This window comes from Schistocerca gregaria, chromosome 1, assembly GCF_023897955.1.
Source record: "Schistocerca gregaria isolate iqSchGreg1 chromosome 1, iqSchGreg1.2, whole genome shotgun sequence".
NCBI lineage: Eukaryota > Metazoa > Arthropoda > Insecta > Orthoptera > Acrididae > Schistocerca > Schistocerca gregaria.
The window spans coordinates 786162439-786178457 of record NC_064920.1 but is presented as its reverse complement, the minus strand read 5'-3'; the positions used below and the strand labels follow the sequence as shown (position 1 = coordinate 786178457).

Sequence of the window (16019 nt, the reverse complement as noted above, 5' to 3'; positions counted from 1 at the left end):
AATGTGCGTTCTCGACGCTCACCAACGGCCTTTTAATAGAAGCAGGGGAGATGCCCTTGAGCATTAGGCGCCAAATGTTATCGGACAAATTCTGCATTCAAGGCATGGCCATTATGGACAGTTCCGTCTGTCACACTAGAGACTGCATTTATCCACTGTGGATTGCATCCCACAGAAGGAATCAAGTGCCAGCTTTGACACTTGGTCACCTGTCATATATTCTATACGACGTTCAGCTCATCTACCTGTTTTTGAATATGATCTTTAAACGTTCTGTTCCCAGATCCCAGTTCATTATTTAAGTACGACCTGGCTGGACAGTACTAACGTCAACGTTGGCTTCAATCGTCTCGTTCAAGCACAATGGCCGGGTTTTCTCTGTGTATATACCGACGGCTCCAAAATTCCGCAAGAAGAGTGTACAGGATGCGCTTTTTTCTGCCCTAAGATCCAGATCCGCAAAACCTTCAAACTGCCTACGAGCACTTCTGTTTTTACGGCGGAGACAGTGGCACTTTTGGAAGCACTTAAGTTTGTCTCTAGCACTTACTTCCCCAGGATATTGATAGTATCTGACTCGCAAAGCGTTCTTAAAAACATTCAGTTCAGTCGATGGAACAAAACAACCAACAGTTATATCTTGGATGTGATATGTGAATATATTCGCAGCACACGCACGGGCCGGACGATCCATTTGTTGTGGGTACCTTCCAACTCTGGTATCCTCTATAATGATGAAGTTGATGCATTAGCCAAACAAGCGGCAACCTTAGGCACCGTCCTGGATCTGCACCTTCCTTATACAGACTACTTACGTGAAGTCAAGGATCACGCAAGACAACAATGGCAGGAAATGTGGAACGTTTCTCAACAGACAGAAGACGGTTATTACGCAGTGCTACAACCTCGGAATCCTTCACAGCCGTGCTTCATGACGACACATCTGGACCGATCCACGATTTCTACCATCATAAGACTCCGCTTCAATCATGCCTCTTTCCCACAACATCTACATCGGATCAACGTTTACACTTCATGAGTGTGATCCTGAGTCAGAAGCTGATGTCAACCACATGTTATTTATGTGCCCCAAATTTGACCGTGAACGGTTGCTCTTTCTGAAGACATTGCTGGGTATGGGCTACCATCTTCCTCAATCAGCTTCTTCTCTTTTGTGTACTAAAGACGTTCGTCTATATAAAGTGATAGTTAACTTCATCAAGAGTACTGGTCACAATCTGTAGGTTTTAATGGTGTACATAAATTATAAATATGTCTTGCTGATGAAGATATTTCAGAATTGGTGTGAATTGTAAGCCAAGACACTTTTAATTATTTGCCAATTCAATTCAACTCAATTTTTAAAACATTATGTAGAAACCTGTAACAGTTAAGCTTTTTATTCTTGTAAATATGCATTTCTGTATTTGTTTATTCAATTATGTGTACATTGTCACTATGTATTGCTGATGCCTAAATTGAGTACACTCAAAGGCCAAATAAAAAATAAAAAAAATGTGCTTTCACCGCGATGACGCCAAACACGGATGCGACCATCATGATGCTGTAAACAGAACCTGGTTCATCCGAAAATATGACGTTTTGCCATTCGTGCACCCAGGTACACCATCACAGGCGCTCCTGTCTGTGATGCAGTGTCAAGGGTAACCGCAGCCATGGTCTCCGAGCTGATAGTCCATGCTGCTGCAAACGTCGTCGAACTGTTCGTGCAGATGGTTGTGTTCTTGCAAACGTTCCCATTTGTTGACTCAAGGATCGAGACGTGGCTACACGATCCGTTACAGCCATGCGGATAAGATGCCTGTCATCTCGACTGCTAGTGATACGAGGCCGTTGGGATCTAGCACTTCGTTCCGTATTATCCTCCTGAACCCGTCGATTCCATATCACATCATCGCATCTAGACCAACGCGATACGATAAACTGCAATCGCGATAGGCTACAATCCGACCTTTACCAAAGTCGGAAACGTGATGGTACGTATTTCTCCTCCTTACACGAGGCATCACAACAACGTTTCACCAGGCAACGCCGGTCAGCTGCTGTTTGTGTATGAGAAATCGGTTGGAAACGTTACTCATGTCAGCACCTTGTAGGTGTCACCACTGGCGCCAACCTTATGTGAATGCTCTGAAAAGCTAATCATTTGCATATCACAGCATCTTCTTCCTGTCGGTTAAATTTCGCGTCTGTAGCACGTCATCTTCATGGTGTAGCAATTTTAATGGCCTGTAGTGTGGTAACTCTTTTTCAAAAATTATTTTTTACACCTAAATTATATTTTTATATAATTGGTCGACTCATTACGAAAAGGAAAAATGGAATACCCACTAAAATGTGCAAAAACGAGGATATCACACGGACCAGATGACATATCAATGGAACTCCTAAACCTGATAGAAACAAACTAGCTCCAGATACAAGCTGATTTATCCCTCTAGTGACCAGTGGGAACTAAAGTTCCCACTTATTTGTTTCCGCTGTAAGTTGAGTGGTAATCCGTGTTCCCACTTCTAATTTCGCTGCCATCTCTGTTAGAGTCTGCTAACTACATGTAGATTGTCAATGGGTGCGCAAAAGCGGTTGTATTCCTATCTTGTCAGTCAATCAATGGAGAAGCGCAGTTCCCGCTTGAAAACGAGCCACTGTTTCGACCGCTACAGCGTTTTTTTGTATAGTGTGCTTCCCTTTTGCGTGTGGAGTGACTTATTTGTATTTGTATTTGAAGTGTTGTATATATCTACTTTTATATTTACGAGGGAGATAGTATTCGTGTATATTTCCTGGATTTGTCTGAAAATTACGGAAATATTGTAAGGTAACTTAGTGGGAACTATTCTTCCCAGTGAACTTGTGTGAAGTGCAATGCATATGGCTGTGAAATCGGCATCGTAGTTATTGTTTGTTCCTTATTGTTTAGAGTGCCTGGACTGACGCCAGAAGAGGTTTTCAGAATTTTGTACGCGTTACCAGAAGATGTAGAAGATTCAGATTTTGATGCTGACTCTGACGATGATTTTGGGTCACGAAATACTTCACAGATTATGAACGAAAATAGTGATAACTTATTGTTTCAAATGAAGACAACTGTTTCAATTTGACAATAGACACTAGTGAAATTGGGAACATGTCTCCTTGTATCTGATTCAACCCCAGAAACAGCTGCTGCAACATTTTCTCCTAGTGATAAAATGTGGAATGAGAATATTTCTTATTCTGAAAATCATCCACTAAAATTAGAAGAAAGCGCAGAAAATATTGCAAAATTTCTCAAAGTCTGATAAAGAAATAAAATTATTTCTAGTCTATATTTACAGAAGAGCTGTTGCTTCATATTTGCAATCAGACGAACTTACATACAAGGCAGGAGAGGTGTGTTGTGAAGTCGGGGAAGAAAACAACTAAGGTATCTTCCGACTGGCAGGACATTACTGTTCCTGAGGTAAAAGCTGTTTTGGGAATGGTTATTTTGATGGGTGTTCACCAGCTTCCACAACTCGGAATTGATTGGAGCAGTGAACCTATTCTTGGAGTAACTGCTATCTCACAAGTCATGACAAAGCTTTGATACAAAGAAATTGTTGAGAACCTGCGTTCCAAAGACAACAGCAAGTGTGTCAAAAAAGGAAAATCCGGTTATGACAAGTTATACAAAATTCGACCTGTCATCAGTCCAATATCAAATAAGCTTTGTAAATTGTACAAACCATCTTCTGTTTTAGAAGTTGACGAATGTATGGTGGCCTTCAACGGACGGTCAACACTCAAACAATAATATGCGAATGAAACCAGTGAAGCGTGTATATAAAGTGTGGAGCGTAGCTGATGCTAGTACTGGGTTCATCATAAATTTTGACATCTACACTGGAAAAAGAGATACAAATGATGCGTCTGAATTTACTTTGTGTGAAGAAGTTGTGCTTATTCTAACAAAGGCAATGGCTGGCAGCAAAAGGCTGGTAGCATTTGACAATTATTTTACAACAGTACGAATAATGGAAGAGTTACAGTCTCGTGGACTTTATGGCATTGGAACTGTTCGTTCAGACAGGAAGGATTTGCCTGATATGTTGGAAAAAAATTCTAGATTTAGCAGGGGAGAATTCGAATTTTCTGTCAGGTCATGTGTTGCAGCAGTGAAGTGGCAGGATAGTATACCTGTTTGTATTCTATCAAATTACCACAATCCCAAACACATTACAACTGTTTTGAGAAGAAACAAAGATGGAAGCAGGAGTCAAGTATTCTGCCCACTGGCTGTGGCAGAGTATAATAAAATAATGGGAGGAGTGGATAAATTTGATCAGCTGCATGAACAGTATGCTGTAGGCCATTGTTCATGGAAGTGGTGGCACAGACTGTTTTTCTTTCTTGTAGATTTGGCAGTTGTCAATTCCTACGTTATGTTGAAGCTACAGAAGACAGAAGCAGACCAGCTAACATTTAGATTGCACTTGACAAAGCGGCTTATCTCTATGACTTCTCAAGTCGTAAGCGAAGAGGAAGGCCCGTTCCTTTTCAAGCACCAAAAAGAGGTGTGTCGGGAGTACCAGATGAAGTTTGTCTGGAGAAAGTTGGAACTCATTTGCCTACAAAAGGTACAACAAACAGAAGATGCCGCCAATGTAGCACCAAGAACAAAGAAAAGAGAACAAAAGTAATGTGTAGCAACTGTTGTGTACCTTTTTGTGTAGCACCATGCTTCTCTAAGTTCCATAGTACATCACCTTCATGAACTCAAAGGACAATATGAACGAATACAAATATAGATGTAATGTTTAACACGTTCTTTGTACATAAAGATAAAGGATATACATTTTTTTTTAAATTAGAAAGTGAAGTTGCTCCGGAGTTCGTTGGGAACTATAATTCCCACTAATTTTTTTGTACTCGTAGGCTAAACTCTCACTTTCAAGATTTAAACTATGATTTTATGAATGGTTTCTTAGCCCAATAAAGCATTCATAAAAAGTCTACAACTCCTGGAAATAATTTGCTCACTAAAGGGTTATATAAAACTACTAGCTACTCCCAGCCACACGTTGCTGTGACTCAGTCCGGTTACATGGCAAAGAAAGGAAAGAGAATGCATACCTTTACAAAAGTATGGGTATTGGATATACACTGTAGAGCCAAAGAAACTGGTACACCTTCCTAATATCGTGTAGGGCCACCGCGAGCACGCAGAAGTGCCGCAACACGACGTGTCATGGACTCGACTAACGTCTGAAGTAGTGCTAGAGGGAACTGACACAATGAATCCTGCAGGGCTGTGCATAAATCCGTAACACTACGAGAGAATGGAGATCTCTTCTGAACAGTACGTTGAAAGGCATCCCGGAGTTGCTCAATAATGTTCTGGTCTGGGGAGTTTGGTGGCCAGCGGAAGTGTTTAAACAGCAATTCTGGACGTGTGGCGTGTCGTATTGTCCTGCTGGAATTGCCCAAGTCCGTCGGAATGCAGAATGAAAACAGAGTCGTATCTAGACGTATCAGGGGTCCCATATCACTCCAACTGTACGTGCCCCATACCATTACAGAGCCTCCATCAGCTTGAACAGTCCCCTGCAGACATGCAGGGTCAATGGATTCATGAGGTTGTCTCCATAGCCGCACTAATCCACTCTGGTGGCCATTGTACATGTTACAGAGAGTTAACATTCAAATCGCTCGTATACTCACCACTGGTGCATCTCTTTACAAAATTTCATCGAAATCCGGCTATATATCTTCTGGATGTCCCACTTCTTTGTCATACAGTTTACATTTTAAAAAAATAATAAGTTTGCAAGTTAACATTTTTGGTGTGTCATCGCAAATTAATTGAATTAATTGGCACTGAGCACGCAACGTTGTGGAAGGCATAAAATCTCGACCCAATCTCTGAAGAACTGGATAAAATCCGTACATAGTATAAAAAACAACTCCTCCTAAACCACTAAACCGATTTCAACCAGTCAAGGTACACATATCATTTATTGTCTGGAGGGCGTGAATCGCTGTGAGGAGCCGGGAGGGGGGGGGGGGGGTGGGGGGGCGGGGGGGTGGCGGACGGGACGTAGGTAAAACCACTATACCTATGAAAGGAGCGATGGTGGGGGTGAGAAAGTAGCGTCGGTCACAACGCACGAATTCGCACTTTATTCATCCGATATTTGAGAATGAGAGCACTTAGTGACTTCCAACACACTTTACGCATTATTTGAAACATTTACGAAACACTTTCTTACTGACACCCCGACCGCCGCCCCTTCCCCTAAAATGATAAAATGCAAAAAGTTTATTGCTTTTTACATTTTAACTCTTCATACAGTAAAACTGCAGTATCAGGCATGACGTTTTAATTTATTACTTCTTTACTACTAACTGTATTCTTGACACATTTTTCAGACAGTAGTCACATACATCACAGAACGTAGCTGCAAAATTATATTATTGTAAGAAACATTGTTCAGGAGATATGACGTCATAGAAGTTTAACTGTGTGAAATCGAAACTGCAGGACAAAATTCATTACAGCTACACGTCGAATACGTGTACAAATATGTTTGAAATATGTGAAATATATGAGGCGTGTGTGTACTCTGGCAGATCAGCGGCTAAAAAGCTGCTCCTAAACCCCTGGATCGATATCTGCTAAACGTCGCACATATATTACTGTCTGGAAAGAAATTATGTGGGCGTAAGAACAAGTAACCTCTTATTGGGGTGGGAGTGATAACAGAGAAACAAGCCGGGCGATGATGGCCGAGCGGTTCTAGGCGCTTCAGTCTGGAACCGAGCGACCCCTACAGTCGCAGTTTCGAATCCTGCCTCGGGCTTGGATGTGTGCGATGTCCTTAGCTTAGTTAGGTTAAGTAGTTCTAAGTTCTAGGGGACTGATGACCTTAGATGTTAAGAGCCGTAGTGCTCAGAGCCAATTTTGAACAGAGAAACATAAGGGCGGAGAAAGAAATGTACAAGCACAGAGGGGGAGGAGAACATGGTCATGGATATGGGGGAGGAAGAAATGAACACAATGTGGGGAGGGATAAATGGACAGAAAAAGGGAAGAGAAGGAGATGGACAGAGAGAGCAAGGAGGAGCAGATGGAGAGTGGAAGGAAAGAAGGGGCATTAGAGGAAGACATGGGGAGGAGTAAATGGATTGAAAAGGGTGGAAGAAGTGATGGGTAGAGAGGTGGGAAGGAGAAAACAAACAGAGAAAGGGAAGACAAGATGAAGAGAGAAAGAGGGGAGGAGGAGATGGACAGAGAGAAGTGTGAAGGATATGGACAGAGAGAGGGGGAAGGAAATGGACAGAAATAGATGGAGGAGGAGAAGAAAAAGAGAGTGAAGAGGAGACGAGATTGGTAGAAGGAGATGGACTCAAATACACACCTGGGCGACGCCTGTAATGAGCTAGTTATTTAGATAAAGAAGCCGACTGGGGTGGGCAGAGAGAGGGGGAAGGAAATGGGAGAGATAGATGGTGAAGGAGAAGATAAAGAGAGTGAAGAGGAGACAAGATTGGCAGAAGGAGATGGACTGAGATACACACTTGGGCGACGCCTGTACTGAGATAGTTATTTAGATAAAGAAGCCGACCGGGGTGTTGCACTCCGTTCAGCTTTTGATGGGTTGAGGTGTTGAGTTCCTAAACTTAGAACAGCGATCAGAGGGGTCGCATGACTCGCTGTCCCGTCAGTGTATAACAGTAGAAGCAAGTTAGTAACACAAACCATGCCGAAGGAGGAGTTGGTGTCGGCCGCCTGGCTGGGCGCCGCCTCCTGCTGCTGCTGCTGCTGCTGCTGCTGCCTCGCCGCCTCCGGGTCCGCCAGCCGCGCCCTCCGCCGGCACCGCTGGTCGTACGCGAGGTACGCCACCACCAGCACCTGCGTGCCACACACGTCAGGCTGCGCTCGTCAGTTTGCGTAAAAAAAACTTAGGAATAATTAGAAAACATCAATACTACCTCCACTCATCTTGCGACTGATTTGTCACGTCCCACTTTGAACGCCATTTCCATAGTGATGGTTGTGTTGAGCCCTACTTTGGGAGCCATTTGCATAGTTCTGTAGTCATTTAAACCTCACATTTGAAGTTAGTCAACGATTGTTGTGTCTACGAGGGGCGTTCAATAAGTAATTTAGCGCATTTTTTTCCGAAAGCAGGTTGGTTTTATTCGAGATTGCAATACATCAAGTTAATCCCTACTCTTTTGGCTACAAAATACTATTTTTGAACAGAGCCTCCATTCAATGCGACTGCCATAGGTCACTTAAGTGGGAGATCCTGTAGGCCGTCATGGTACCATCCAGCTGGTCGACACCGGGGACAACGTTGTGCTGCGTCAGTAACTTACCCGTCATCCACTTATTGCTTCCCGCTGAGTGCAGCCTTGATTGGGCCAAATAGATGGAAGTCAGAAGGTACGAGGGACAGATTGCAGAGTGGATGAGGAAGAACAATCCAATGATGTTCTGTTAGCTCCTGTCGGATGCGCAGGCTTGTGTGAGGTTTTGAGTTGTCATGGAGAAGGAGGAGCTCGTTTGGATCTTTGTGGCGACAAATAAGCTGAAGTTGTTCCTTCAATTTCTTGGGAGTAGCACAATGCACTTCAGAATTTATCGTTGTAACATGAGGGAGGACATCAAATAGAATAATCTCCCCCACTTCGCCCACCAGGGTCCCAGAAGACCGTCGCCATGATCTTACTGGCCTAGGGCGTGGCTTCGCCACTCCATGAATTGCCGTTTTGTTTCCGGTTCGAAGCGGTCACCTACGTTTCATCGTTTGTGACGATGTCCGACAAAAAAGTGTCACAATCAGCCCCGTAACGCACAAGGAATTCAGTACGGATGGTCCCTGGTTGGTCTTTATGGCCTTCTGCTTGGCGGCGAGGTACCCATGGGGCACTCCAGCTGGTGGACGAGTGTTTCAACACTATCGGCAGTTGAGCAGTAAGGTGTTTGTGATCCGTCGATCACCCTGAATGAGAGTGTCCACACGTTGCAACATTACAGGAGTCACAACCGTGTGTGCCCGACTGGCACGCGGGAGATTGTACAGGGTTGCTCCACCTTGTTGCGATGATGACTGACGTCTTGCCCAACGACTCTTTGTGCTTTTGTGACTACCAGGTCTCCTAAACATTCTGCAAACGCCTACGAATATTTGCAATGCTCTGGTTTTCCTCCAAAAGAAACCAGTGACAGCTCTCAGCTTCGAAAACAGCGGGAATATTCCACGATTTTCCACAACAAATTCCGTATTTTTTCAACTGGAATTGTGCGCGGAAAGGACCTGTTGCATTACTTACTGTACATCCCTCCTAGGTCACTCTGAAGGAATTAGACTAAGAGACACTGAAAATAGTAGAAGAGTCTTCACTTAAAACTTACGGGCTGATAGGCCGTGGTCGAAGTATAAAACTCTCTCCTGACGTTTCGTCTCCGATTGCGGGAGACATCCTCGGAGGTAAAGCGGCGAACTGCGAAGAGAACTCGAGGAAGCGCTGATTACATAGGCAGTACAGAGGGCGTCACTGTTGATCACGTGGCGTGGGCTATGAGATTGTCTCTGGTAATGCCAACATTCTCGATTGAAAGTAATCGATCGTCACTCTTGCGGTGCAACGCTGACATCCAAATTTTATCCAGTTTAACACCTTCGTCTTTCCTGTTAAAATTATTACGATGTTTACCAATCTCGATAGCCTCTCTATATAAACGTGCATAATAATGCGAGGTTTTTAATATGACGCTCGTCTCGCTGAATTTTATTTCATGATCACCTTCCTGGTAAACGTGTTCCGCTACGGCCGATTTATCCGTGTGACCCAGGCGGCAATTCCTCTTATGTTATAATACCACAATATCGGTTTCTTACCGATATTGTGGCATTATTCCGACACTGCCTCACCACAACCTACTTTCAATACAATAATAACTTTTATGAACAGATTGACGGGGTGGATATGGGCAGTCCTCTCAGTCCTGCTGTGGCTAACTTATTTATGGAGACTTTTGAACAACGGGCGTTGCAGACTGCCAGTAAGAGACCAGCCAGATGGTATCGCTATGTCGATGATACGTTCGTAGTATGGACACACGGAGCAGAGGAGTTGGATGCCTTCTTGACACATTTAAACAGCATTAATCCGAAAGTCCAATTCACTACGGAGACGGAAAGGAATGGGCAATTGAACTTCTGGATATGTCTGTGATTAAACGACGGGACGGAACGTTGGGCCATAAGGGAGATTGATAAACATCGTAATAATTTTAACAGGAAAGACGAAGGTGTTAAACTGGATAAAATTTGGATGTCAGCGTTGCACCGCAAGAGTGACGATCGATTACTTTCAATCGAGAATGTTGGCGTTACCAGAGACAATCTCATAGCCGACGCCACGTGATCGACAGTGGCGCCCTCTGTACTGCCTATGTAATCAGCGCTTCCTCGAGTTCTCTTCGCAGTTCGCCGCTTTACCTCCGAGGATGTCTCCCGCAGTCGGAGACGAAGCGTCAGGAGAGAGTTTTATACTTCGACCACGCCCTATCAGCCCGGAAGTTTTAAGTGAAGACAATACCGGCCGTGAAAGCTTACATTGTATGATAGTAGAAGAGTTCTGATATTTGGACAGTAAAATAAATAACGGTAGCAAAGACGAGATAAAATGCAGACTATGAACAACAAAAACAGTTTTTCAGTAAACGGTAACACTGTATATTGTGTGTAAGAAAGCCTTTCTTGGAAGTATCTGTGCGGACTGTAGCTTTACGTGGAAGTGAAACATATTGGTACGGTAGTTCTCCCTGCTGATAAGGGTAATGCTACGGTCATTTTGACGAGGGAAGCCTACAACGAGAAGATATACTGTCAACTAAACGATTCTATGTACCACAAAATCGATAAGAACCCAAAGAGTCGTATATCTAGAAAAACTGCTACTCTTTTGAAAGACAGTTCTTTACCTGACAAGATTATCAGAAGGCTGAGACCACACAATGCTGTTCCACTAAGACTGTATGAGCTGTCCAAGATTCACAATGATGGCGTCCCACCACGATTGATAGTGAGTAACATTGGTGCTTCTACTTATTCGACTGCCAAACGTCTGGCCTCCTTACTCAAGCCGTATGTGTGTAAGTGCTGCCACCATATACGTAATTCCAAGGATTTTATCAATCGTTTGAAGATTATTAAGCCGAGCAGCTCGGATTCACTAGTTAGCTTCGATGTGGTCTCACTTTTTACCTCAGTGCCTTTATTTCACTCGCTACATCTTATTGGTAACTTGTTCAGCGATGATTTGACAACTTTGTTTGCACATACTCTCTCCTCGACTTATTTTTTAATTAATAACGAATTTTTTGAACAAACTGACGGTGTCGCCTTGGGAAGTCCCTTGTCCCTTGTGGTGGCCAATCTTTTTAGGGAAGACTTTGAGGAGAAAGCTCTTGAGTCGGCCTACGGTTTTCTGGCGTTATGTAGCTGATACTTTCATTGTATGGCCTCATGGCAGACAAGAATTGGAAAAATTCCTTTGTCGTTTCAACACTTTACATGAGAACATCAAGTTTACTACGGAGACTGAGAAAGATGAGACTTTACCCTTTCTAGATGTGTTAGTACGCCGTGAGAATGATGGGTCTTTGGGACATTCGGTGTATAGGAAACCCACACATACAGACCTGTATCTTCAGGCGTCCAGCTGCCATCAACCCGCACAAACCGCCGGTGTTCTTAGTTCTTTAATTCATCGGGCGCATGTAATATCGGATGCTGATAGCCTTCGCCAAGAATTAGTGCATCTGGAGAAGGTTTTTAAAGAGAATGGCTATACTTCGCGTCAAACACGCAGGGCCATGCACAATTTTAATAACAGGAAGCAACGCTCTAAGGAGACTGATCACGACTATAAATCAACTGTGTTCCTTCCTTATGGCGGGAACATGTCTTTCAAACCAGGCAGATTGCTTAAGAAGAATAATATTAATGTCATCTTCCCTCTACCAGTAAAGAGCAGGGCCTTAGTCGGATCCGTTGAAGACCATTTACAATTGAGGAAGGCGGGTGTTCATAAAATTCCCTGTGAGTGCAGCTCTGCATATATAGGTTAGACGACACGAATGGTCCAGGAGCAGTGCGTAGAACACGAAAGAATACGTCCGTCTGCGGAAACCTTTAAAATCAGCAGTAGCAGAACATTGCATTTTCATGGGACATTCAGTGGAATACAATAATACCAAAATTTTAGCAACGGGTCCAGCTTCTGGGACTCTGTAATTAAAGAATCAGTGGAAATAAGTCTTGCTGATGATTTAAAGAACCATGATAACGGCTTTTAGCTGGATAAAAATTGAAATCCAATTATTACAATTATGCGGTCACAACGGAATCGACATGCTCAGTCGATACTCAGCGATTAGATTGTTCTTACTTCACAGACAACTTCGCTGCCTCTCGCATGTGACCTCCTAACGCCTGCGCTGTAAACCGCAAGTACGATTGGACCCCTGAAGATGTTTTCTCGTACGAGTATCGTTCCGTGTCGTATCGTTGTAGTTTTCACCGCATATCAGCGTTGAGTATCTGCCTTTTCGACATTGGTATTTTCGTAGTTTTTGCCTCAGATTAGCTGGGAAGTTTTGGTGTGTGCAGTCTTCTCGTGCCGGGCCCCTGGCTACGTCAGGCGGGCCCATGTCTACCATGGAGGAGTCCGCGGAGCAGCCTTCGCGGCTCCCCGACTCTCTCACCGCCGTCCCTCGGGGTGAATCGCGTCGGAAACGCCGCTCATCCCGGCTTCCCGTCGTACCTGATGTTCTACGCATCTCGCAGCGGGCGAAGGATCGTTTGAATCGCACCAACCGCCACAAATTGCCGGTGGATACCACCGGCACTGAACCCGATCACTACGTGACGACTGTCCATCGTACCGTGTCAGGATCTGTTCTTCCGTGTCGTCGTCGTCCGACGACTCACCTGACCGCTTAGTAATTGATGTTTCTCGTAGTGAGGCGGCGAACGCCTCGGCTGTGTCTGAGCACTACCCGGCTGTACCTATGGGTGCACTTCTTCCTACGCAGTCCCGCCACCGTGGCAAGTCTTCTGGATACCCTGATCCAGTCGGAAAGTCCTCTGGCCGTGACTCCAGACGCTTCTCCACCTACGCGGGCTGCAGTGACAGCGGATCGTGCTCTGATACCTCCCTCCTGGGGTACGCCCAACCGGATGGTCCTGTGGATGAGGAAATGGCTCATGCACCTGACCCTCCTTCTCAAGAGACTCCATCAAGCCCTCTGAAGAAGGAGAAGATCCCCCCCCCCCCCTCCCTCCCACATTGTAATTATACAAAACTGAACATTGCGCTCCAGTGGCTCATTTTCGGTCTATTGTGAGATGTTTACCAAAAAGATCATGTGCAATACCTGCTTGACAATAGGGACGACTATCTCACCATTCTCGACTTTGTCAAATCAAAGGCGATGCCTTACTTTACCCACCAGACGTCGGGTAATCGTCGAACAAAAATCCTCATCAAGGACTTGCCACTACAGGTTACGACAGAGGTGGTCAAGGAGGAATTGCTTCAGCTCCATTTCGAAGATCCTTTGGTCCACCAGTACAGCAAGAGGGATCCTGAGACCCAGGCATTGATCCCCTGTCCTACCAACGCCATCTCCCTTTCCCAGAGGGAGGACATAGCGCGGATTTACCAAATCTGGTACCTTCTGTACACGAAAGGCCGGGAAGTCTTCTCGTTCTCCCAAAAAGAAACCAGGAACAAATCGACCTCTCCCACCACTACGGGACACTACCAACTGTCCTGTTTTGAGGTGCCAGTTTGGTGTACTGCCCTCAGCAGCCGCTATGGTACCAGCCACTCAGACAGTGGGTGGTTCTGTTGCTAATGTGCCCCTTTCTGCCCAGACCCCTGCGACATCCTTTGCTGCTGCAGCCCTGTCTCCTCCTTATTGTACATCTTCCATGACGGCTTCCACTACTCAACAACTACAGGAGCCAGTTGCAGCCCCCTCCAGTCCACCTGTGGCCAGATCCCAGCCCTCTACCCCTACCCTCACTCTTCCTGCTACTACACCATCCCCTGCCTGCCACAGCGGCAAGCAGCCCACCTGGGACCCTCCCCCAGTGGTGAAGGCTGATGTGCAAAAATGCTCCAGGTCATCATCTTTTTCATAAAACCCCACATCTGGTCTGTTATTCGTGAAACTTCACACTAAATCCGTCAGTCGGAGGATGGGTTCTCCTAGGTCATCGCCCCAATGGAAGGGCTTAGTCAACTATTGCTGTAACGGCGGATCGACCACCACACCACCACCAGCCCCCTCTGGATGTCGTCACCTACATTTTTAATGCCAATGGCATAAAACAGATGAAGACAGAGCTGAATGCCATCTTCCACGACCATCGTGTGGATGTTTTACTGGTCAGAGAAATACACCTCAAACCGGCGGATGATTTCCGCCTTTGCAACATAATGTGTTACCTCTCTGACCGTCTTGACCACCATGGTGAAGGCATGACAGTGTTCCTCAACAATGTACCCAAGAGACTCTCCAGCCAATGGAACACATAGAGTTCACAGCAGTTACCATCTCCACACGTCTTGGTGCCTTTACATTTGCAGCAGCGTATTTGAGTCTAAACAAGCCACTGCTAGAAGCAGACCTCTGCACATTGACGTCCTTCGAGAGGCTCATGGTTGGGGCGGATTTCAATGCCAAGCACCCAGCTTGGCGTTCTCAGGTCTCTAAGCACAAAGGCTGGCTCCTTCTTGACCTGGAGCATACTTTAGTGCTATCAGTCTATGGCCCCCACGAACCTATCCATATCCCAGTCCGTTGTAGATATGGCCATCTCCAAAAACATCACCGCTCAGTTTTCACTGGAAGTTCCCCACAACCTAGCCTCCGACCATGACCCAGTACTCCTGCATCTCATCGATGCTGCCCTTTCATTTGATCTTCATTACGCTGTGATCCTCACCAATTGGGACAAGTTTGCCAGACTACTTAAAAACACCACTTGGCACGATCTCGACTTGACAACACTGGCCAGGATAGTCCGTGCCGTGGATTACCTCACCGCCAATATACAGAAAGCAGTGAAACTCTCCACCTCCACTGCACCTTGGGATTTAATCCCCCTGGACGATTTGCCTCCCCTGTTACGGGAGCTGAAGGTGCAAAACAACCGCTACCGCCTGCGGCGGAAGCAGTTTCAGGATCCTCGGAACAAAAGCCAAATGAGACGCCTCTAGCGCGAATTCTGTCACCGGCTCGCCGACTGGAGGTCCGAACAATGGGAGGACAGGATGCTCGCTTCCCTCCTCCACCATAAGTCTGACTGGGCTGTCATTTGCACCCTGCGGCGTTCTATGCCGGCGACTGCCCATCCTATTTGCATGGGTTTGAGATATTTTGGAAGAAATGTTTTTCATTCTCTACAAATTTTACTTTTTGATTTTCGTTTGTAACTATGGATTTATCTATTCTTCTGAATACGGAAGACTTGAAGTATGGTTCGTCAACTAACAAATAAAGGTGTTTGATCTAAAGTTATACTTTCTGATCGTATATTAGTTGCTGTTTCAATGAAGTTTGCAGTACGGAATAAAAATTTTACAGTTGTCGCTTTTTTTCGCCTTCGCTGGCACTAGTATAAGTATGATATTTTTGAGTCGATAGTAGTACTATCGAATGTGACAAGACCGATATACGGAAAAGGACCTATATAGATCAGCTGAGGAATAGGATACTGGTGCTACCAAAGACGAAGAAAGCGGCGTACGTAACATTGGCATCCTGTACCTCAGTTGATCTACGAAGGTAGTCTCCTGTTCTTCAGTTGACTTATATAGGTCAACTGAAGTACAGGATACAAATTTTATGTATGTCGTGTTTTTCGCTTTCGCTGACACTAGTATCTAATTCTTCAGTTGACCTATGAATGTCACCTTAAGTACAGAATATAAATTTTACTGGTGGAGGT

The 16019-nt window shown here is 45.0% G+C and overlaps 1 protein-coding gene across 1 annotated transcript in view; it reads right to left on the bottom strand.

Moving 5' to 3' along the window:
• The window catches only part of LOC126269368 (glutamate-gated chloride channel-like), a 217760-nt gene that overhangs the window by 5703 nt on the left and 196038 nt on the right, over positions 1–16019 (bottom strand). The window contains exon 10 of the mRNA XM_049973989.1: positions 7742–7894. Coding sequence (XP_049829946.1) covers positions 7742–7894 — 153 coding nt within the window. The remainder of the gene's footprint in view (positions 1–7741; positions 7895–16019) is intronic.